General features: G+C 38.9%; 4 protein-coding genes across 4 annotated transcripts; all 4 read left to right on the top strand.

Moving 5' to 3' along the window:
- Nucleotides 1–1,344: 1,344 nt before the first annotated feature.
- On the top strand, nucleotides 1,345–4,321 carry LOC145910438 (cytochrome P450 2J6-like). The gene is made up of 9 exons (XM_082997603.1): nucleotides 1,345–1,602; nucleotides 1,666–1,808; nucleotides 2,618–2,720; nucleotides 2,865–2,974; nucleotides 3,047–3,168; nucleotides 3,371–3,483; nucleotides 3,564–3,708; nucleotides 3,784–3,947; nucleotides 4,007–4,321. Exons 1-9 carry the CDS (start codon nucleotides 1,345–1,347, stop codon nucleotides 4,319–4,321), a joined length of 1,473 nt encoding a protein of 490 aa, XP_082853729.1.
- A 2,149-nt stretch (nucleotides 4,322–6,470) lies between these two features.
- LOC145914141 (cytochrome P450 2C23-like) lies at nucleotides 6,471–9,921 on the top strand. The gene is made up of 10 exons (XM_083001923.1): nucleotides 6,471–6,726; nucleotides 6,784–6,929; nucleotides 7,076–7,178; nucleotides 7,280–7,389; nucleotides 7,482–7,603; nucleotides 7,663–7,775; nucleotides 8,002–8,146; nucleotides 8,211–8,374; nucleotides 8,442–9,224; nucleotides 9,298–9,921. The coding sequence occupies exons 1-9, from the start codon at nucleotides 6,472–6,474 to the stop codon at nucleotides 8,754–8,756; spliced, it is 1,473 nt and encodes a 490-aa protein (XP_082858049.1). The 5' UTR covers nucleotide 6,471; the 3' UTR covers nucleotides 8,757–9,224; nucleotides 9,298–9,921.
- An 828-nt stretch (nucleotides 9,922–10,749) lies between these two features.
- Nucleotides 10,750–16,953, top strand: LOC145910353 (uncharacterized). Its single transcript, XM_082997484.1, has 19 exons — nucleotides 10,750–11,018; nucleotides 11,076–11,221; nucleotides 11,368–11,470; nucleotides 11,573–11,682; nucleotides 11,772–11,893; nucleotides 11,960–12,072; nucleotides 12,247–12,391; nucleotides 12,456–12,619; nucleotides 12,687–12,997; nucleotides 13,685–13,787; nucleotides 14,646–14,924; nucleotides 14,982–15,127; nucleotides 15,273–15,375; nucleotides 15,477–15,586; nucleotides 15,679–15,800; nucleotides 15,860–15,972; nucleotides 16,199–16,343; nucleotides 16,408–16,571; nucleotides 16,639–16,953. The coding sequence occupies exons 1-19, from the start codon at nucleotides 10,764–10,766 to the stop codon at nucleotides 16,951–16,953; spliced, it is 3,069 nt and encodes a 1,022-aa protein (XP_082853610.1). The 5' UTR covers nucleotides 10,750–10,763.
- A 2,435-nt stretch (nucleotides 16,954–19,388) lies between these two features.
- On the top strand, nucleotides 19,389–21,521 carry LOC145910264 (cytochrome P450 2C23-like). Its single transcript, XM_082997366.1, has 9 exons — nucleotides 19,389–19,643; nucleotides 19,702–19,847; nucleotides 19,950–20,052; nucleotides 20,159–20,268; nucleotides 20,370–20,491; nucleotides 20,557–20,669; nucleotides 20,767–20,911; nucleotides 20,976–21,139; nucleotides 21,207–21,521. Exons 1-9 carry the CDS (start codon nucleotides 19,389–19,391, stop codon nucleotides 21,519–21,521), a joined length of 1,473 nt encoding a protein of 490 aa, XP_082853492.1.
- The last annotated feature ends 442 nt before the right edge of the window (nucleotides 21,522–21,963 follow it).

Below are 21,963 nucleotides of genomic sequence, written 5' to 3'. Positions count from 1 at the left end.
TGGTATGTATTTCGTTTGCTGTGGCACCGGTGGTTGGTATGTATTTCGTTCGCTGTGGCACCGGTTGTTGGTATGTATTTCGTTCGCTGTGGCACGGATTGTTGGTATGTATTTCGTTCGCTGTGGCACGGATTGTTGGTATGTATTTCGTTCGCTGTGGCACCGGTGGTTGGTATGTATTTCGTTCGCTGTGGCACGGGTTGTTGGTATGTATTTCGTTCGCTGTGGCACCGGTGGTTGGTATGTATTTCGTTCGCTGTGGCACCGGTGGTTGGTATGTATTTCGTTCGCTGTGGCAGCGGTGGTTGGTATGTATTTCGTTCGCTGTGGCACGGGTTGTTGGTATGTATTTCGTTCGCTGTGGCACCGGTGGTTGGTATGTATTTCGTTCGCTGTGGCACCGGTGGTTGGTATGTATTTCGTTCGCTGTGGCATTGGTGGTTATGATGTTGAAACACCAAAATATACTTATGAATCCACAGTAAATTTGGTGCTATAACTTGAAATTTTACGGAGGTATAGATAGTAAAATGTAGGCTAGTTTTGACAGTATGATTTGGTAAATTACCCAAAAAAACATTGTAACATATACATACATTTTGCCGTAAAATTTACGGGACGGGTTCGTCTTTTTACTGACAGTAGTTTTTACTGTAAATTTTTTTAACAGTGTACTGTATTGCATAAAAATTCATGAGATTGGTGTGTTCTCCCAAACACCCCTGACGAAAGGCTAATTTCACAAAAGTGCTAGTCGTTTTGACTTCATAACACGTTTAGCGGAAGTATTTGTTGATGGTCGCGAAAAATTAGACCTTTTTTTCATGTTAGGTAGCATTACACTAAAAAGGTTAAGAATCAAAGTAGGTAATCAAAGTGGAAAGTCTCGCCGGATGGCAGACGAAACGTCGGTTTCAAATAAAGACTAGAAACTTGAGTGCCAGAAGAACAATTCTGATTAATAAGTATGCCTGGCAGCAAAAAAAGCAGTATAGGTTTCTCAAGTTTACGAATTTTTTAAATCGGCCATAGGATTTTATGTTTTGATCAGCATTTGTCAACAGCGCTTCTAGTTCGTTGCAAAACATTGTATTTTTCCGCCTCGCAATACAGTCGACAATATGGCGTTGCAGTGTAGTGCATTCACTCGCCATAACGCATTAAAACAGTTGGCAGTAGTTTTCTTCGAAAAGTTATGGTTAATTTTGAGAATGCAAGGTTTCACCTTTATTTACGATGGTTAAAATCGGTATGCAAATACAATAATTCGTGAATATTGAGGTATTTGACATAACTTGACAAACATTTCAAAAACACAGTACAAGCGCGTTGAATCAAAAGAATATGGAAGATTTCTTTGGAAGTTGGACCGCACTGGTCGGTTGTATTACTGCCGTGTTGGGTATTTTCTATTGGTATCGCAGACCAAAAACAATGCCACCTGGTCCAAGGGGAATACCCTTGTTGGGTGTTATCCCCTTTCGCGGTTCACATCCGGAACGTAACTTAGCGGAGTGGGGAAAGACATACGGTCCCATCATGTCAGTGCGGTTTGGTCGACAGGATTGGATTGTTCTCAACAACTATGACGTCATAAACGAGGTAAACTGCTCAAAGAAGCGTGAGTTGCAACACATGGTTCAAAACAGCTGCTTCCGTTGTTAGCTCTTTGTGAAGAGTCACGAGTCTTTCTCCGAGCGTCCTAAAGTGCCGGTGTTAGAGGCGATTTCACATGGAAACGGATTGATTCTCACCGAGGGAATGAAATGGAAAACGCAGAGGAAATTTGGAATGATGACGCTTCGAGAGTAAGAATAGCTTGTTGCAATATAGGACTGTTTTGGCATGTCTCGAGGTTTTTTTTGCAACAATTAGCAGGCAAACCCAGTTGCATTCATGTGCAAAGGTACATAGTACACGTCATTATACACAGTCTACCCGACCAACAGCAGAAAAAAATGTTACGGAATTATTTCGGCAGCTTTGCAATTAAGCGGTTAGATGTTTTTGGGTGGCGATGTTATCCCCCAATTAACCCTTCTACCTAATTCGGTACTTTGCACAAAACTGCCTCCCAAATTCTGATACTGCCCAGAACCCTGCAATAACGGCTCACCACAAAGCCAAAGTAACCCAGGCTGATTTAACTTATTGGACGTCGTGTTAAACTAAAAGCGACTAAAAACAATACAATACGTTCTGGCAAAGATCCCGACAACTCACACAACACTGAGATGTTCACAACGCGACGCCCAGAAGAAGACTCCTCGTTTTAGGGAAATCGTTCGTTACATGCAATCGCCAACCAATCAGGATGCGCCTTTCCGACACGCGGCACATCCGGGGCATACAAAAATAAACGGAGCGTAAAATAATAGGAAAGGGGAGACGAATGTAATAAACTAGTGTGGTGAAAGTGAAGTTAGAGAAGCGATATACGTGCGTAAAACAATATAATAAATAAGTGGTTACAACGAAAGAAAACAGTGAAATTACAAGGTGCCAGCAAGAAAGGTGAAAACAATGAAATAGATACAATGACTAACAAAAGTGAAAGGTGACGTGAAGGAAAGAAAAATCGTAACAAAAACATACTAAATATATTTGCAATGTTCAGGTTCGGATTGGGAAAAAGCAGCATGGAAAATCTTGTTCTGGAAGAAGTCGAATATATGAACGAAGAAATAAGAAAATATCATGGAAAACCTTTCGTCTTGAGAGTAAACAAATTAGAAAAAGCTCATTAACCTATATTTTAATTCACAAACGTAAAATAACTAAATTACTGCTGATACTGCCCGAAATGTTTTTTCGCTGCAATACAGCTCTTCTGGCAATTATTTTGTTTTGTACGCAATGTGCAGAACCATTTGGAGAACGCTGTTTCAAACGTGATATGCAGGGTTGTGTTTGGAAGGCGCTATGACTACAACGACCCATGGTTTTTAACATTACTTCACGTTATACACAAATGGTAGGGATCGGCTTCTTCAGAGATCTTTGAACTTCTTGTTAAACTTAGTGGCAAAATTGTTTCAATTTTTAGGTTGACAGATCCAAAAACGAGTAATGTTTTGCACATGCTTGCTTTCGCGCCGTGGTTGCAGTGGGTACCACCTTTTTCTGGATACATGAAACAAATTCTCGCAGATGTCGGTTTTCTTATAGGTCAGTAGCCTAAACAACGTCTATTAGAGACAATGTCTATTAGAGTTATTTTTGAAACATAAAGTTCCTAGGACGTATCCTCTATTTTATACGGAAAATATTGCATTTTTGTAACAAAATATTTTAAAGAACAAATACAAAACAGCAGGTTTTCGTCAAAAAAGACAAGACATCAATTTCGTTGTATCTTCGTTTAATGCAGGTGAATTTGAAAAGAAAGTGAAAGAGCACGAGGAAGATTTCCAGAAAGATGAGTTGCGTGATTTTATCGACGCTTTTCTTGTGGAGATGCAAAAGGGCAAAGATACTTTTACTGTGAGAATTTGTACTTATCATTTTAAGTACTTGAATACTCGCCTTACTTAACAAATTGCTGGAAACTGTTTTTTATGCAGCTCATGCAGCTGCTTCACTACATACGAGATTTGTTTGTGGCCGGCACTGAAACAACATCAAGTTCTCTTGCTTGGGCCATTCTTTGTCTTGTCCATTACCCAGAAACACAGAAAAAGTTGCACGAAGAAATCATCAATGTTATTGGTAGAGTCAACTTATTTGCAGTTTTAGAAACTTCAAGACAAATTTCAACAAACCAAAATGTTTATTTTGGCGCAGGAGAGAGCGGCAACCTTACAATGTCAATGAAAAAAGACATGCCTTACGTATCTGCATTCATACAAGAACTTGAAAGATACCGTACTTTGGTTCCTTTAGGCCTTCGTCACGCGGCTTCTGAAGATGCGAATGTGGGAGAATTTCGAATTCCGAAAGGCACACCAGTAAGATCGCGTAATTGTCGCATAAGCAGTGGTGTTATCTGAATGTTATTTTTTTGTAGGTTGTTTCAAATATCTGGGCTGTTCATAACGACTCAAACCTTTGGGACGAACCGGAAAAGTTTAAACCAGAGCGGCACTTGGACGCCGACGGCCGATTCGTCAAATCAAATTACGTCATACCGTTTTCAGTAGAACCACGACATTGTCTCGGAAAACTTTTGTCACAAATTGAACTTTTTGTATTTTTGATTTCAATGGTTCAAAAATTCGAATTTTCACCGGCACCTGGAAATCTTCCTGATATTGATGAAGGCTCCAAAGGAACTGTGTACTCACCGTATGCTTATGAAATAGTAGCCAATGAAAGGTTATAAAATTCGTTTGAATATTTAAAGTATTGGTTTGTCGAATTTATTTGAATAAAGGAGTTGCAATAGATTTGTTAAAATTCGCTTTCAGTTAACTAAATGTGCTTTCTAGCAAGCAAAACCACTGTTGTTACATGTGTGCAATGACAAACAACATTCTTGTTGCTCGTTTCTGTGAGACTGGTCTTGATGCGGCAAACAATGACGCACTATATAGCCTAAGTACCTCAAGTATTTTGATCTTCGCCATGCCTTTTTCTGCATCATGAGTGTGTGGTTTAAGCTGCTCCGCAACCTATTTGGCGGTTATTATTCAGTAATAAAATTTAACAACATTCGTGTCAGCTTGCTGTATGCCAAGGCGGTTAACCCTACAGTTTACTTTGCCATAGACTAAAAAGAGAAGTACAAGACAATTTTAATCCAGCATTTTTTTTTTATCTTTATTAATTTACCGAAAAAATGTGGAAGAAATGGCATGATGGTCCAATCGTTAGATAGGAGTCGCACAACTTGACGTGTAAAAGTAGTTGTAGGGGCATGTATGTTTGCATCTGTTGTCTACAAGACAGATCCGTCGGTACCATCTCGCTTTCTAATTGACATTTTTCTCTTAACCTACGAACCCATTGTCGATAGAGTATTGTTGAGCCTAAAGTCATGACAACCAATATGTTCCAAAAGAAAACAACCAAATAACTGTCGCAAAACCCTGTTACGAACAAAGGCAACCATTAAGGCAAAATTAATAAAAATGGAAAATTCGTCACACATGACCAATCATCATTAGCTCAATTTTTTATAAATGTAGGTTTTTCAGAGACTAAACAAAGCTTTGCAAAATATTTTTGTAAAATCGGCTTAAACATGCTGACTCAAAATATGCTATAAATTTTTTGTTGGAACTTTGCATCTTCATTAACGTTATAGTTTTTCGCGTAAAATAAGTTTATTTGTGTACAAAGTTTAATTAAAAAAGACAAAAAAAATTGCGTTTTGCTTGTCTTTTGCAAATATCTACCTGTTGATGGGCACCGCCAGGGCAGCCCGTATCATTTATTCAGAAAGAGCACTTCAGATGTAAGTGTTTGAAATGACTGCTTGATATTGACATCTATACTCAAAGTTTAACTTGGCCCACAGTATAAGTGTGACAACTTTTTACAAACAAATCTCTTGTCCGCAACAGTATGTGTTTTACCCATATAGCGCAATGTTTTGAATAAATAGCTTCCAAACTAAATTTCGAATGGTGTTATTGTGCAATGGTGCGTAACGGCTTTGCGGATTGTTTTGCTTTTGCCGAAAGACTTTTTTCCTTCGCTTGTAAATACGCGACCAGTGAAGCGTGCACAGGACCAGAAGCGTTTGCACATGTACGCATGTTTGTCTTACAAATACTTTACATTCATGGTCGAATATTTGACAACCGGTTGACGGAGCAAACCTAGGCATTTTGTTTTTTTAATGAGGCAGGTCTTCACAAAAGCCAGGAACTATTCCGAGAATGACGACGCCCACAACACGCCCCTTTTTTTCCGGACGAGACGCGGCACGTTTCCCGTGTTTGTTCCGTGACTTCCGGCTGTGCAGCGAAGCATAAAACCTGATGCTCGAAGACTGAGTGTGACAAAGTATTGTTGTGACAAAGTCGCTGCGGAATGTTAAATGCTGCTTGCTTGAGAAATCTTGTACTGAAAGCGAACAGGCTAATATCATCAGAGTCCAACAGGCTAATAGTTTATAGTTCAGTCAGTCAAGCAAACATTACTAACTATATTTTGACATATTCTTGGTTGATAAATGCCTGTGTTTGTTCAGCGTGCCACTTTGGGTGTACACCATGTCTACCAGCTTAATCTGTCTGATTTTCAGCTCAGAAGCGCTGTATTTACTTTAGAGTGGACTGGTTTGTAGGGAGAAGGCCTTAGTTAGTTAACACGTTAAGTATGCAACGTGTCAACTAATAAAAATTACCAAAAACCTATGCAACCAATACTCGTTGGTATACTGTGCACTATGATGTAACATAATAAATGTTTTAGCAGCTTTGCGCCAAGAAAATCGAGTTCTGTTATTTTAACAAACTTAGCGTTTATGAAAACTTGTTCTGCTGTTTGTAAACATGAGCAATTGCATTCTCAGAGCACAAAATTATGAACGACTGTTTAAACTATACAAACACTGCAGTTTGCCTAGTGGTGGCGCTGGGCTTGTTCTATTGGTACCGCAGACCCAAGAAAATGCCGCCCGGACCACGGGGATTCCCCTTAGTCGGTATCATCCCATTTCTTGACGCTTATCCCGAGCGAGTTATCGCAAAGTGGAGGAAAACTTACGGCCCGATCACGACGACCCGTTTCGGACGTGAGGATTGGGTTGTTCTGAATGATTACGATTCTATTCAGCAGGTTTGAATAATTAAGATTTTGTTTTGCGTTTATTTGAAATTTACTTTGTCTGGACAGGCCCTTGTAAAATCTGGTGATTCTTTCTCTGGGAGACCGAACATTGCGGTTTTTCGCCACCTCTCCGCTGGTAACGGACTGGCCTTGCTCGATTATGGAAAAAAGTGGAAGATACAGAGAAAGTTTGGTCTCATGACGTTGAGAGGGTGAGAATTTTTCAAACCTAAAATTATATCTTGTGACTCAATCTTCGAGAAAATTTTTTTAATTGCATGAAATTTTGGATACTGTGAAGATTTAAAGCTCTAAATAATACAAAATTCAAAGGTTAAGCAACTCTATGTTATATCAGTTTTGGAATGGGAAAACACAGCATGGAAGATCGTGTCATTGAAGAAGTCGATTACATGAACGAAGAGATAAGAAAACAACAGGGAAAACCATTTTCGATGACAGTAAGAACCAACGATTACTTTGAAAACAAACTACTTTTGATAAATTGCTTGCCGAAGAATTTTGGTCGAAATTTTATCGAACACTGTTTAACTTCTATCAGAGAATCTTGGCAAACACTGTGTCAAATGTGATATGTGGGGTTGTGTTTGGACGAAGATTCCACTACGACGACCCTTGGTTTAACGACCTTCTTCAAGAATTGGATAAGTGGTTGGTATATTGGTGTGCATGCCAATGTTAATTTTTCTGCAAATATTTCAATCGTGTTTACAAATGTGTAAGAAAAACATCCTTTCTTTAAGGTTTAACAATCCGAGAATGAATGCCCTTTTCGTAACCCTCACCTTCGTGCCTTGGTTTCGGTTCATTCCGCCATTTTCAGGTATAGTCGCAGAGCTGAAAAGTGACGTCAAACTCATAATCGGTAAGTTCAGTATTACCCGTCAGTAAGCAATAAAATGCCTTTTGTGTGATTACATGCAGGTGAATTTGAAAAGGAAGTAGAAAAACACAAGTCCACATTCCAGAAAGACGAAATACGTGATTTTATTGACGCATATCTAGCTGAAATGGACGAAAACAAAGAAACATTTACGGTAATATCTTTTTAATTTTTCGCAAAATGAGCCATAATAATCATAAAGAGCTGCAGACAAAGTGTACACACTGTTTCCACCTGTAACGTCTCGAAAGGTACCACAAATCGAAAATCTGTGTGAGTGCAAATGTAAAAGCTGGCTCCACAGTCAGCAGCTGCACTGATGAGATCTTACAGGTCCCTTCGCTTAACTATTTTTTGTATTTTCTTTTAATCTGCTGCAGCATCTACAACTTCTCCAATACATCCGGGACTTGTTTGGGGCTGGAACAGAGACAACTTCCAGCACTTTGCGTTGGGCGATTCTTTGTCTTATTCACTATCCGGACACCCAAGACAAGATATACAAGGAGGTTGTGCAAGTAATTGGTAGGACGAACACACAACTTAAGAATAGTTTGTCACGATGGGAAACTAATGTAAAATACTACAGGTGAAGGCGGCAAACCTTCAATGTCAATGAAAGACGATATGCCTTTCACGTCGGCATTTATTCACGAAGTTCAAAGATACAGGACATTGTTGCCTTTTAGTTTACCTCACTGCACATCCGAAGATGTTAAGATTGCTGGATATGAAATACCAAAAGGAACCACAGTATGTATCGTTTTCATTGCAAGCTCTTGAATTTCGACTATTGTTTTGTAAATGATTTCTTCCGCAGGTGGCACCGAATATCTGGGCAGTTCACAACGACCCCAACTTATGGGATGAACCGGAGAAATTCAAACCCGAACGTCATTTGGATGCTGAAGGTTGTTTCGTCCAATCTAATTACGTCATACCTTTCTCTGTTGGACCTCGGCATTGTGTAGGAGAGCAACTTGCCAAAATGGAGCTTTTCATTTTCCTGACCTCAATGATTCAAAAGTTCGAAATTCTTCCAGAACCTGGGAATCTTCCTGAAATTGAAATGGGGTCGAACGGCACAGTCTTCACCACTCTTCCTTATAAAATCGTGGCAAAAGAAAGACTGTAATATTTTCAGATTTATATATTCCTGGTTGTGATGTGCGTTAACCAAATGTAAAACCTCAATGCATAAAGCGTTTGTTGCGGAACTTGTGCACATTCATCTAAGTTTTTGACACTTACATTAGGAATTTTTCAATATAAATGCCCTGTACGAGGAGACCATTTACATCTTGTACGATGCGGTTAACCGACTCTCGATCGTCACCTACCGCGTGTATATATTACCCTTGTGAAAAGAGTTTTGTGGTTTGTTCTTTTCACAGTATAACTCCTCATGTTTATCTTGCTCGATACAGATGCATTGCATCGTAGATGTTTTTCTTTTCAGTTAATGCAGCTACTTTACTACATACGAGATTTGTTTGTGGCCGGCACAGAAACAACGTCGAGTTATTTGCGTTGGGCCATTCTTTGTCTTGTTCATATCCAGAAACACAGGAAAAAATATACAACGAAATTATTCAAGAAATTGGTAATCAAATGATTTTTTATCCTCGAAATTTTCTGTCGTGGTAAAATGGTTCAAAAGTTCGAATTTCTTCCAGAACCTGGAAATCTTCCTGAAATTGAGAACGGTTCAAACGGAAATGTCTTCACTCCATATCCCTATAAAATTGTGGCGCAAGAAAGGCAATAAACTAATAAAACAACAAATATTAGCTTGTTCCTTTCGATTTATGTTGAATTCAGAGGCATATTCGATTGATTTTCGCGGTAAGATTTTTGTTGCTTTTGTGCGCTAGGAAAGGCCTTGCATCCATTTTGTCTTGCTTAGTAAAAGTTTTTCAACAAAACATTTTTGTGTAAAATGTAAATGTGGGTATACTTCAACTGTTCCCTTATTATAGATGTTGTCGACATTTCTTTTCATCATGTGTGAAATATTACTAATAGCTTTTGCATAAAAATATTGACATAAAGCACGATGTTAACAGTATATCTTCGCCCGTATTGCATCATTCGCGCTATGTGATTATGCGCGACGCCACCCTCGTGATCGCCATGGGGCCAGTCGGTTACACGCTGGAAGATGTGACGTCACTGATAAAGAATAGAAATCACATGCTCATTATTCTTCTGTGCTGAAGATATTATTACACCGGGTCACTTCGCACAGATTTCTATTCTACACAGACTTATATGTGAATCCAGTTTAGCGAAAATTTTGTGACACGGTGTAATAGTATTTTACCTTCTGTGCATATTCTAAATTTAGCTATACCGGGAGAAGTTTCAATACAAATGTCATGCAATTAAACGAATTATTTTTGTCAAAATTGTGGTAAGTTTCAATTTACATTCATGGTCGAATATTTGACAACTGGTTGATGGAGCAAACCTAGGCATTTTGGTTTTTGAATCAGACAGTCCTTCAAAAAGCCATCGATAATGACGACGCCCACAACACGCCTCTTGTTTTGCGGACGAGACGCGGCACGTTTCCCGTGTTTGTCCCGTGACTTCGGGCTGTGCCGCGAAGCATAAAACCTGATGCTCGAAGACTGAGTGTGACAAAGTATTGTTGTGACAAAGTCGTTGCGGAATGTTAAATGCTGCTTGCTTGAGAAATCTTGTGTTGAAAGCGAACAGGCTAATATCATCAGAGTCCAACAGGCTAATAGTTTATAGTTCAGTCAGTCAAGCAAGCATTACTAAATATATTTTGACATATTCTTGGTTGACAAACGCCTGTGTTTGTTCAGCGTGCTACGTTGGGTGTACACCCTGTCTACCAGCCTACTCTGTCTGGTTTTCTGATCAGAAGCGCTGTATTTACGTATTAACTAGAGTGGACTGCATGGTTTATGTAGGGAAAAGGCCTCTTTAAGTATGCGACGTGTTAACTAATAAAACTTATCAAACATCTATGCAACCAATACTTGTTGGTATACTGTGTTCATATACATTATGATGTTTCACAATAAATGTTTTAGCAGCTTTGCGCTTGAAAAATCGAGTTCTGTTGTTTTAACAACACTGGTTGCATCCACAGTACACTAACGTTAAAAAGATGATTGACTGTTTAAACTTTACAAACACTACCGTTTGCCTGGTGGTGGCGCTGGGCTTGTTCTATTGGTACCGAAGACCCAAGAAAATGCCACCCGGTCCAAGGGGATTCCCCTTAGTCGGGATCATCCCATATCTTGGCGCTTATCCCGAGCGAGTTATCGCAAAGTGGAGGAAAACTTACGGCCCGATCATGACGACCCGTTTCGGACGTGAGGATTGGGTTGTTCTGAATGATTACGATTCTATTCAGCAGGTTTGAATAAGTTAGATTTTGTTTGGAGTTTATTTTACATGTACTTTGTATGGACAGGCCCTTGTAAAATCTGGTGATTCTTTCTCTGGGAGACCGAACATTGCGGTTCTTCACGACCTCTCCGCTGGTAACGGACTGGCCTTTCTCGATTATGGAAAAAAGTGGAAGATACAGAGAAAGTTTGGTCTCATGACGTTGAGAGGGTGAGAATTTTTCAAACCTAAAATAATATCTCGTGATTCAATCTTCAAGAAAAATTGTTCAATTGCATGAAATTTTGGATACTGTGAAGATTTAAAGCTCTAAATATTACAAAATTCAAAGATTAAGCAACTCTATGTTTTATCAGTTTTGGAATGGGGAAACACAGCATGGAAGATCGTGTCATTGAAGAAGTCGATTACATGAACGAAGAGATAAGAAAACAACAGGGAAAACCATTTTCGATGACAGTAAGAGCCAACGATTACTTTGAAAACAAACTACTTTTTGATAAATTGCTTGCCGAAGAATTTTGGTCGAAATTTTATCGAACACTGTTTAACTTCTATCAGAGAATCTTGGCAAACACTGTGTCAAATGTGATATGTGGGGTTGTGTTTGGACGAAGATTCCACTACGACGACCCTTGGTTTAACGACCTTCTTCAAGAATTGGATAAGTGGTTGGTATATTGGCGTGCATGGCGATGTTATTTTTTTGCACATATTTCAATCGTGTTTTCAAATGTGTAAGAAAAACAATTTTTTTAAGGTTTAACAATCCGAGAATGAATGCTCTTTTCATAACCCTCTCCTTCATGCCGTGGCTTCGGTTCATTCCGCCATTTTCAGGTATAGTCGCCCAGCTGAAAAGTGACGTCAAACTCATAATCGGTAAGTTCAGTATTACTCGTTAGTAGGCAATAAAAGGCCGTTTGCTTGAAATGTAGTTATATGCAGGTGAATTTGAAAAGGATGTAGAAACGCACAAGTCCACATTTCAAAAAGACGAACTGCGTGATTTTATTGACGCATATCTAGCTGAAATGGACAAAAACAAAGAAACATTTACGGTAATATATTTAAAATTTTCCGCAAAAACAGCCATAATAAACATAGAGAGCTTCATAGACAGCTATACTGATGAGACCTTATGTTGGTCGAAACAGTGTGTACAGCCTGTCTATAGCAAATTGCAAACTATGCTAGATCATACGAGTAACCTAATACCTTATGTTTGGTTAAAGCATCTGCAACTTCTTCATTACATCCGGGATTTGTTTGAGGCTGGAACAGAGACAACGTCCAGCACTTTGCGTTGGGCGATTCTTTGTCTTATTCACTATCCTGAGACTCAAGACAAGATATACAAGGAGGTTGTGCAAGTAATTGGTAGGACGAACATATAATTTAAGAATAGTTTGTCAAAATGATAAACTAATATAAAATGTAATAGGTGAAAGCGGCAAACCTTCAATGTCAATGAAAGACGATATGCCTTTCACGTCGGCATTTATTCATGAAGTTCAAAGATACAGGACATTGGCGCCTTTTAGTTTACCTCACTGCACATCTGAAGATGTTAAGATTGCTGGATATGAAATACCAAAAGGAACCACAGTATGTATCGTTTTCATTGCAAGCTCTTGTATTTCGTCTATTGTTTTGTAAATACTTTGTTCCGCAGGTGGCACCGAATATTTGGGCAGTTCACAACGACCCCAACTTATGGGATGAACCGGAGAAGTTTAAACCCGAACGCCATTTAGATGCTGAAGGTTGTTTCGTCAAATCTAATTACGTCATACCTTTCTCTGTTGGACCTCGGCATTGTGTAGGAGAGCAACTTGCCAAAATGGAGCTTTTCATTTTCCTGACCTCAATGATTCAAAAGTTCGAAATTCTTCCAGAACCTGGGAATCTTCCTGAAATTGAAAAGGGATCGAACGGCACAGTTTTCACCACTCTTCCTTACAAAATCGTGGCAAAAGAAAGACTGTAATATTTTCAGATTTATATATTCCTGCTTGTGATGTGTGTTAACCAAATGTAAACCCTCAATGCATAAAGCGTTTGTTGCGTAACTTGTGTACATTCATCTATTCATGTTTTTGACACTTACATTAGGAATTTTTAAATATAAATGCACTGTACGAGGAGACCATTTTGGTAAACATAAACATCTTGTATGATGCGGTTACCCGGCTTCCGATAGGCACCTCCCGCGTGTATATATATTACCCCTTGTGAAAGGAGGTTTGTGACTTGATCTTTTGTACAAATAAACGACAAAACAGTATTATTCCGTGACATTGTTACTTTTGTTCAGAGAAAAATGACCTATTACAAATAGATTTTCCTCACATTGATACTGAAAATAAGGTCGAAACGGTACAGAAAGCCATGAACAAGATGTTTGTCTGAAAAAGTGTGTCGTGATGTTCATACTCGATTCGAGTGCACATAAATAACCTAAATCTATCCTTTCAGAAAAGACGGGATTTTATTGGAATTGAAAGAAATTGCCTGATGATCACAGAGTTGCTCGGTGTGTTAGTGTAGCTTCATCACTGTAACGCACCAAATTCATGTAAAGGGGATGATATTGAAAAAAGTGGTCTATGATAAATAACACCCCCGTGATGGAGCTGAAGATTTATTTTGAATAACATCAACCTGTTTTAGCTTGAGTTCCATTTTGTACAACATTCGATTCATTGAGCTGGAAGATTATTTCAAATCAGGGCCCTTCACGTTTTTGGCCGCATGGAACCCTAGAGGTAGTTCAGTAAACATTGCGGAATCCTATTTTTTGTCACACAGAAATAAAAAGATACACTATCCACAAACACACTCTCCGTGCATGAATGTGTAATTCAACAAAATATGTCAGTGTCTTGATAAACTTGTCATTCTATCTTCTAAATCATTCACTTTGGGTAACCAAAAGATGTTCTTGATTTATTAAAAGTTATTAATGAATGGCTTTAGTGTTTGTATAGACCGTAGCGAATTTACAGAACTAACATGTCCCAAACTTTGTAAATGTATCTAGATTACAATTCCTGAAGTTTATTACGCCAAGCGCATGGGTGTGGCAGAAAATGCCAAACAATACACTTTGATGTAGGTATTTACGAACAGATTGGCCGCAAACAAAGACCCAAACCTTGTTTGTCACGTGACCTCGGTCTAAGGGGCAACGCACAAAACCGACTGCCCGAAGCCCGAGTGTAACTCAGTATTGTTGAATTCTGCTTGCTTGAGAAATCTTGCACTGAAAACACTAACAACGCAGCAGACTGAAATAATGCTTCGGGCCAGACTATTAATTACTACTTTGACAACTATATATGTGCATGCGTGGTGACTGTGCCTGTGCCTGTGCCTGTGCCTGTGCTTGTTTAGTGCGTGACGTTGTGTGTGCGCTCTGTTAATTTCCTATCCCCCTTCTGAAGTTCCGGCCTGGAAAGTATTTTTAATTTAGTGTGCTATGACTTGCAAAGTTGTTGTTAAAGTTTGCATAGTGTTGAATGTGCAACACATGCACGTCAGTATAGTGCATGGCGATGCTGCATATAAGGCTTAGCAGCTTTCAAGGTGGATTTGTGTTTTTGTCAACTTCTGTGTTGTTTGTTTTTTAAAGCAGCAGTGCAGAATCCTCAAAAAAATGTTTCAATATTTTGACTTCACATACTCTATCGTTTGCCTTGTGATGGCGCTGGGTTTGTTCTATTGGTACCGAAGACCCGAGAAAATGCCACCCGGTCCAAGGGGATTCCCCTTAGTGGGGATCATCCCATATCTTGACGCTTATCCCGAGCGAGTTATCGCAAAGTGGAGGAAAACTTACGGCCCGATCATGACGACCCGTTTCGGACGTGAGGATTGGGTTGTTCTAAATGATTACGATTATATTCAGCAGGTTTGAATAATTAAGATTTTGTTTTGCGTTTATTTGAAATTTACTTTGTCTGGACAGGCCCTTGTAAAATCTGGTGATTCTTTCTCTGGGAGACCGAACATTGCGGTTTTTCACCACCTCTCCGCTGGTAACGGACTGGCCTTGCTCGATTATGGAAAAAAGTGGAAGATACAGAGAAAGTTTGGTCTCATGACGTTGAGAGGGTGAGAATTTTTCAAACCTAAATAATATCTCGTGACTCAATCTTCGAGAAAATTTTTTTAATTGCATGAAATTTTGGATACTGTGAAGATTTAAAGCTCTAAATATTACAAAATTCAAAGGTTAAGCAACTCTATGTTATATCAGTTTTGGAATGGGAAAACACAGCATGGAAGATCGTGTCATTGAAGAAGTCGATTACATGAACGGAGAGATAAGAAAACAACAGGGAAAACCATTTTCGATGACAGTAAGAGCCAACGATTGCTTTGAAAACAAACTACTTTTGATAAATTGCTTGCCGAAAAATTTTTGTCGAAATTTCATCGAACACTGCTTAATTTCTATCAGAGAATCTTGGCAAACACTGTGTCAAATGTGATATGTGGGGTTGTGTTTGGACGAAGATTCCACTACGACGACCCTTGGTTTAACGACCTTCTTCAAGAATTGGATAAGTGGTTGGTATATTGGTGTGCATGCCAATGTTAATTTTTCTGCAAATATTTCAATCCTGTTTTCAAATGTGTAAGAAAAACATCCTTTCTTTAAGGTTTAACAATCCGAGAATGAATGCCCTTTTCATAACCCTCACCTTCGTGCCTTGGCTTCGGTTCATTCCGCCATTTTCAGGTATAGTCGCAGAGCTGAAAAGTGACGTCAAACTCATAATCGGTAAGTTCAGTATTACTAGTCAGTAAGCAATAAAATGCCTTTTGTGTGATTACATGCAGGTGAATTTGAAAAGGAAGTAGAAAAACACAAGTCCACATTCCAGAAAGACGAACTACGTGATTTTATTGACGCATATCTAGCTGAAATGGATGAAAACAAAGAAACATTTACGGTAATATCTTTTTAATTTTCCGCAAAATGAGCCATAATAATCATAAAGAGCTGCAGACAAAGTGTACACACTGTTTCCACCTGTAACGTCTCGAAAGGTACCACAAATCGAAAATCTGTGTGAGTGCAAATGTAAAAGCTGGCTCCACAGTCAGCAGCTGCACTGATGAGACCTTACAGGTCCCTTCGCTTAACTATTTTTTGTATTTTCTTTTAATCTGCTGCAGCATCTACAACTTCTCCAATACATCCGGGACTTGTTTGGGGCTGGAACAGAGACAACTTCCAGCACTTTGCGTTGGGCGATTCTTTGTCTGATTCACCATCCGGACACCCAAGACAAGATATACAAGGAGGTTGTGCAAGTAATTGGTAGGACGAACATACAACTTAAGAATAGTTTGTAACGATGAGAAACTAATGTAAAATACTACAGGTGAAGGCGGCAAACCTTCAATGTCAATGAAAGACGATATGCCTTTCACGTCGGCATTTATTCACGAAGTTCAAAGATACAGGACATTGGTGCCTTTTAGTTTACCTCACTGCACATCCGAAGATGTTAAGATTGCTGGATATGAAATACCAAAAGGAACCACAGTATGTATCGTTTTCATTGCAAGCTCTTGAATTTCGACTATTGTTTTGTAAATGATTTCTTCCGCAGGTGGCACCGAATATCTGGGCAGTTCACAACGACCCCAACTTATGGGATGAACCAAAGAAATTCAAACCCGAACGTCATTTGGATGCTGAAGGTTGTTTCGTCCAATCTAATTACGTCATACCTTTCTCTGTTGGACCTCGGCATTGTGTAGGAGAGCAACTTGCCAAAATGGAGCTTTTCATTTTCCTGACCTCAATGATTCAAAAGTTCGAAATTCTTCCAGAACCTGGGAATCTTCCTGAAATTGAAATGGGGTCGAACGGCACAGTCTTCACCACTCTTCCTTATAAAATCGTGGCAAAAGAAAGACTGTAATATTTTCAGATTTATATATTCCTGCTTGTGATGTGGGTTAACCAAATGTAAACCCTCAATGCATAAAGCGTTTGTTGCGTAACTTGTGTACATTCATCTATTCATGTTTTTGACACTTACATTAGGAATTTTTAAATATAAATGCCCTGTACGAGGAGACCATTTACATCTTGTACGATGCGGTTAACCGACTCCCGATCGTCACCTACCGCGTGTATATATTAACCTTGTGAAAAGAGTTGTGTGGCTTGATCTTTTGTAAAAACAAACGACCAGCAGTATGTTTTTGTAACATTGTTGCTTTCGTTCAGAGAAAAGTGGAACTGTTATTGCACAGTGGCAATACAGACGTATTACATATAGATTTTCCTCACATTGATCTATAAGTATATATAGTAGTGTAAATAAGTCGAAACGGTACAGAAAGCCACGAACAAGATGTTTTTTTGAAACTGTGAGCCGTAATGTTCATTCTCTAATCGAGTGCACATAAATAACCTAAATCCATCCCTTCAGAAAAGGCGGAAGTTTATTGGAATTGAAGGAAATTGCATAATGGTCACAGAGTTGCTCGGTGTGTTAGAGAAGCTTTCAGAATAAACTTACAGCTCACTGCAAGGCGCCAAATATTAAAAGGTGGCTATTTTAAATAACACCCGCGTGATGGAGCTAATGGATTATTTTTAATAACATCCGCATGGTAGAGCTAAAGCAATATTTCAAAAAAATCGACGTGATGCAGCTATAGTTTTTAATAATATCCGTGTGGTGGAGATAGAGGACCTATCTATGTAACCGTTTTTTTTTAACGTCTATAGATGTTTTTCATAATATGAAAGAAGTTTAAATGGAATTGTGTTCTGTCATTACCCGCACAAGGTTGTAGCGCAAGTATGGCAATACTAATAAAGAAAGGCAAACTACTAACTACTGAATATCAGTGTTAATTCGACAAACCAGAACTGCGGTCGATAACACACAAGCATATTCCGACTTCTTCATTACATCGTATTTTGGAAACAAATCTGTGACTTTTTCGGGACTTTACGTTTTTTTGTGACCCCCCAAAATGAAACATTGTTCAAACAAAAATTGGCGTGTTTGGAATACTTTTGCTTTTCCGAGATACGGTTCAAGTCTTTTCTGCTAAATTAACTGGGAAATATGTTTAAGCTTATTATGTGTAGCAGACTAAATATACCATTTATACATCAGCATGACTTCAGTTGTGCATGTTTCGATCATTCGTATTGCATCATACCAGCCACACGTCATCGTGCGTGGCGCCACACTTCCAACAAGTCGGTTACACGCTGGAAGATATGACGTCACCTCTGTTGAATGACAGTCTGATGGTAAATGAAAAATCATAACATCTAGCTTTCATAACAGAATTAAATTTTACTTAAATATCCAATTGAGATTTTTAAAAAGGAAACTTGTCAATGCTTAGAGTTGCTTGGAAACATTAGTCTTGCAATTGAAACACGTGATTGTATCAAAATTGTGGTGTTTATTATTTAAAGTGCATTCGAGGCGCTTCCATGCATGGATATACGTAATAACTGTTTAAATGGGCAAGCGTAAACTCTTGTTTTTTTCAAAAAAATGGGGAGTCCCACAAAGGGCCGTTGATAAAGAATACCAACCTGGGTTTTTTTTTTCACTAAAAAATTTCTGTCAAATGACCGAAATGCCAGCAAAAATTTAGGACATTTTCAATTTATTTTGGTCATTTACGTCATAATACTTTTGTTTGCAAAAATGTAAGCAACTTGAATAATCTACCAGCCAATTTCCTTTGGGACATTGTGTCCAAAATGGCTTTTATTTTTTGTGACATTTCTAAAAAAATTGGGTCAATGACAGACAAATGACACAAAAAAAAAACCCAGATACCAACATAATGAGGTATAATGACGACGCCCACAACACACCTCTATAGTATTGCGGACGAGACGCGGCACGTTTTCCTTGTTTGTCTCGTGACCTCGGGCTGAGTTGCAACGTATATAAACCAGTTGCTCGAAGCCCGGGTGTGACAAAGTCAATACGAAAAGTTGATGCTGCTTGCCTGAGAAATAGTGTACCAAAAACACAACGCAGCAGGCTGTAATTATGCTTCGGGCTGGCTATTGAGTATTACTTTAACAGATATATGTGCATGCGTGGTGACTGTACCTGTGCTTGCACAGTGCGTGACGTTGTGTGTGCAATCTGTTGATTACCTATTCCCCTTCTGAATTTCCTGCCTCGAAACAATGTTTACTTTAGTGTGTTTATTTGGAGGTAAAGTTGTTGTTAAGTATGCACAGTTTTAAGTATAGTACATGGCGATGCTACATATTAGGCATAGCAGCTTTAAAGGTGGATTTGTGTTGTTGTTAAATTCTGTGTTATTTGGTTTTCATAGCAGCAGTGCAGAAACCTCAAAAATGTTTGAATATTTTGACTTCACATACTCTACCGTTTGCCTAGTGGTGGCGCTGGGCTTGTTTTATTGGTACCGAAGACCCAAGAAAATGCCACCCGGACCACGGGGATTTCCCTTAGTCGGGATCATCCCATATCTTGACGCTTATCCCGAGCGAGTTATCGCAAAGTGGAGGAAAACTTACGGCCCGATCATGACGACCCGTTTCGGACGTGAGGATTGGGTTGTTCTGAATGATTACGATTCTATTCAGCAGGTTTGAATAATTTAGATTTTATTTATTGCCAATATTTGAAATTTACTTTTCTGGACAGGCTTTTGTAAAATCTGGTGAATATTTTTCTGGGAGACCGAACAACGTGTTTTTCAAAGAACTCACGGAAGGTCACGGACTGGGTTTTCTCGATTATGGAAAAAAGTGGAAGATCCAGAGAAAGTTCGGTCTCATGACCTTGAGAGGGTGAGAAGTCTTGTATTTAGGCTACCATGTGCCTCCTTAAACTTTGGTGATAAATCAGAATATTAAATTGGATTCACCTTACACAACTCTATGTTATATCAGTTTTGGAATGGGGAAACACAGCATGGAAGATCGTGTCATTGAAGAAGTCGATTACATGAACGAAGAATTAAGAAAACAAGAGGGAAAACCATTTTCGATAACAGTAAGAACCAACGATTGCTTTGATTAAGATATTTATGGTTCGTTGGACCACTTGCTTGTCGTTAAATACGAACGTTCAGTCGAAATTATGTCTGAAACTGTTTTAGAGAATCTTGGCGAACACGGTGTCAAATGTTATATGTGGTGTTGTCTTTGGACGACGATTCCACTACGATGATCCATGGTTTAATGGACTTCTTCAAGAATTGGATAATTGGTTGGTATATTGATGTGCATGCCGATGTTAATATTTGCATGGGCAGATTTATAGTTATTTAAATATGTACGATAAATTAAAATATAAATATTGTCCTTTAGGTTTAACAATCCGAAAATGAATGCCCTTTTCATAACCCTCTCCTTCATGCCAGGGCTTCGGTTCATTCCACCATTTTCAGGTATGGTCGCTAAGCTGAAAAGTGACGTCAAACACATCGTCGGTGAGTCCCGGTCATAAGCATTATTCCTCTTTGCTTTTATATGCTTTAAATGTTAATGTATGCAGGTGAATTTGAAAAGGATGTAGAAAAACACAAGTCCACATTTCAAAACGACGAACTGCGTGATTTTATTGACGCATTTCTTGCTGAAATGGATGAAAACAAAGAAACATTTACGGTAATATATTTTCTATTTTCCGATGAATGAATCGTTTTTCAAATTGCAAACTATGTTGGATCATACGAGTAACCTATTACCTTATGTTTGATTATAGCATCTGCAACTTCTTCATTACATCCGGGACTTGTTTGAGGCTGGAACAGAGACAACTTCTAGCACTTTGCGTTGGGCGATTCTTTGTCTTATTCACCATCCTGAGGCCCAAGACAAGATATACAAGGAGGTTATGCAAGTAATTGGTAGGACGACCATACAACTTAAGAACAGTTTGTCACGATGGGAAACTAATGTAAAATACTACAGGTGAAAGCGGTAAACCTTCAATGTCAATGAAAGACGATATGCCTTTCACGTCGGCATTTATTCACGAAGTTCAAAGATACAGGACATTGGTGCCTTTTAGTTTGCCTCACTGCACATCCGAAGATGTTAAGATTGCTGGATATGAAATACCAAAAGGAACCACAGTATGTATCGTTTTCATTGCAAGCTCTTGTATTTCGTGTATTGTTTTGTAAATTATTTGTTTCGCAGGTGGCACCGAATATCTGGGCAGTTCACAACGACCCCAACTTATGGGATGAACCGGAGAAGTTTAAACCCGAACGTCATTTAGATGCTGAAGGTTATTTCGTCAAATCTAATTACGTCATACCTTTCTCTGTTGGACCTCGGCATTGCGTAGGAGAACAACTTGCCAAAATGGAGCTTTTCATTTTCCTGACGTCAATGATACAAAAGTTCGAATTTTTTCCTGAACCCGGGAATCTTCTGGACATTGAAAAGGGGTCGAACGGCACAGTCTTCACCGCACTTCCTTACAAAATCGTGGCAAAAGAAAGACTGTAATATTTTCTTTTGACTTTGTTATTTCTGTCGAAGATGTAGGTTTACCTACAAGTGAAAACATTTGATGTATAAAACCTTTTTACGTAGCATGCACATGGATCTATTGCGTCAATAAACGCCAAAACGTTTTTTTCTTGGTTGAGAGAAAGATACTTGGGTCGGTGGAAGTGTTATTGCATAGCGAGATTATAGCAAATACAGTGTCCTCACAAGCTACTTCATCCTCACACTACTTCATCCTCACAAGCCTAAATCAGGCCTCACAAGGTGTGTTCGAGAAATATCAAATTGGTGCCTGATGCTACATTATTTGCTTTAAAACTGGGGAATTTCTACTGCTAGAGCTTTCTCCCCTCTACAATTTGATGTGATCTCAAAATTTTCCTTGCATCGGCGCATATTTTTCTCTCATGAACCTAACCTCAAAATAAAGCAACTTGAC

The sequence above is a fragment of the Ascidia mentula genome, chromosome 1 (genome assembly GCF_947561715.1).
Source record: "Ascidia mentula chromosome 1, kaAscMent1.1, whole genome shotgun sequence".
NCBI classification, from domain to species: Eukaryota; Metazoa; Chordata; class Ascidiacea; order Phlebobranchia; family Ascidiidae; genus Ascidia; species Ascidia mentula.
Note: the sequence above shows the minus strand (reverse complement) of the source record. Positions and strands in the feature narration are given on the sequence as shown.

Excerpts from the sequence above, each read along its gene's own strand:
- LOC145910353 (XM_082997484.1), top strand. The coding sequence starts at position 10,764 with ATGATTGACTGTTTAAACTTTACAAACACTACCGTTTGCCTGGTGGTG. Across the intron at positions 11,894-11,959 it reads TGACGTCAAACTCATAATCG|GTGAATTTGAAAAGGATGTA; the intron begins GTAAGTTCAGTA and ends AGTTATATGCAG. Across the intron at positions 12,392-12,455 it reads GGAGGTTGTGCAAGTAATTG|GTGAAAGCGGCAAACCTTCA; the intron begins GTAGGACGAACA and ends AAAATGTAATAG.
- LOC145910264 (XM_082997366.1), top strand. The coding sequence starts at position 19,389 with ATGTTTGAATATTTTGACTTCACATACTCTACCGTTTGCCTAGTGGTG. Across the intron at positions 19,848-19,949 it reads GGTCTCATGACCTTGAGAGG|TTTTGGAATGGGGAAACACA; the intron begins GTGAGAAGTCTT and ends ATGTTATATCAG. Across the intron at positions 20,053-20,158 it reads GAAAACCATTTTCGATAACA|AGAATCTTGGCGAACACGGT; the intron begins GTAAGAACCAAC and ends AAACTGTTTTAG.
- LOC145914141 (XM_083001923.1), top strand. The coding sequence starts at position 6,472 with ATGAACGACTGTTTAAACTATACAAACACTGCAGTTTGCCTAGTGGTG. Across the intron at positions 6,727-6,783 it reads ATTACGATTCTATTCAGCAG|GCCCTTGTAAAATCTGGTGA; the intron begins GTTTGAATAATT and ends TTGTCTGGACAG. Across the intron at positions 8,375-8,441 it reads AAATACCAAAAGGAACCACA|GTGGCACCGAATATCTGGGC; the intron begins GTATGTATCGTT and ends TTTCTTCCGCAG.
- LOC145910438 (XM_082997603.1), top strand. The coding sequence starts at position 1,345 with ATGGAAGATTTCTTTGGAAGTTGGACCGCACTGGTCGGTTGTATTACT. Across the intron at positions 3,484-3,563 it reads AGGGCAAAGATACTTTTACT|CTCATGCAGCTGCTTCACTA; the intron begins GTGAGAATTTGT and ends TTTTTTATGCAG. Across the intron at positions 3,948-4,006 it reads GAATTCCGAAAGGCACACCA|GTTGTTTCAAATATCTGGGC; the intron begins GTAAGATCGCGT and ends ATTTTTTTGTAG.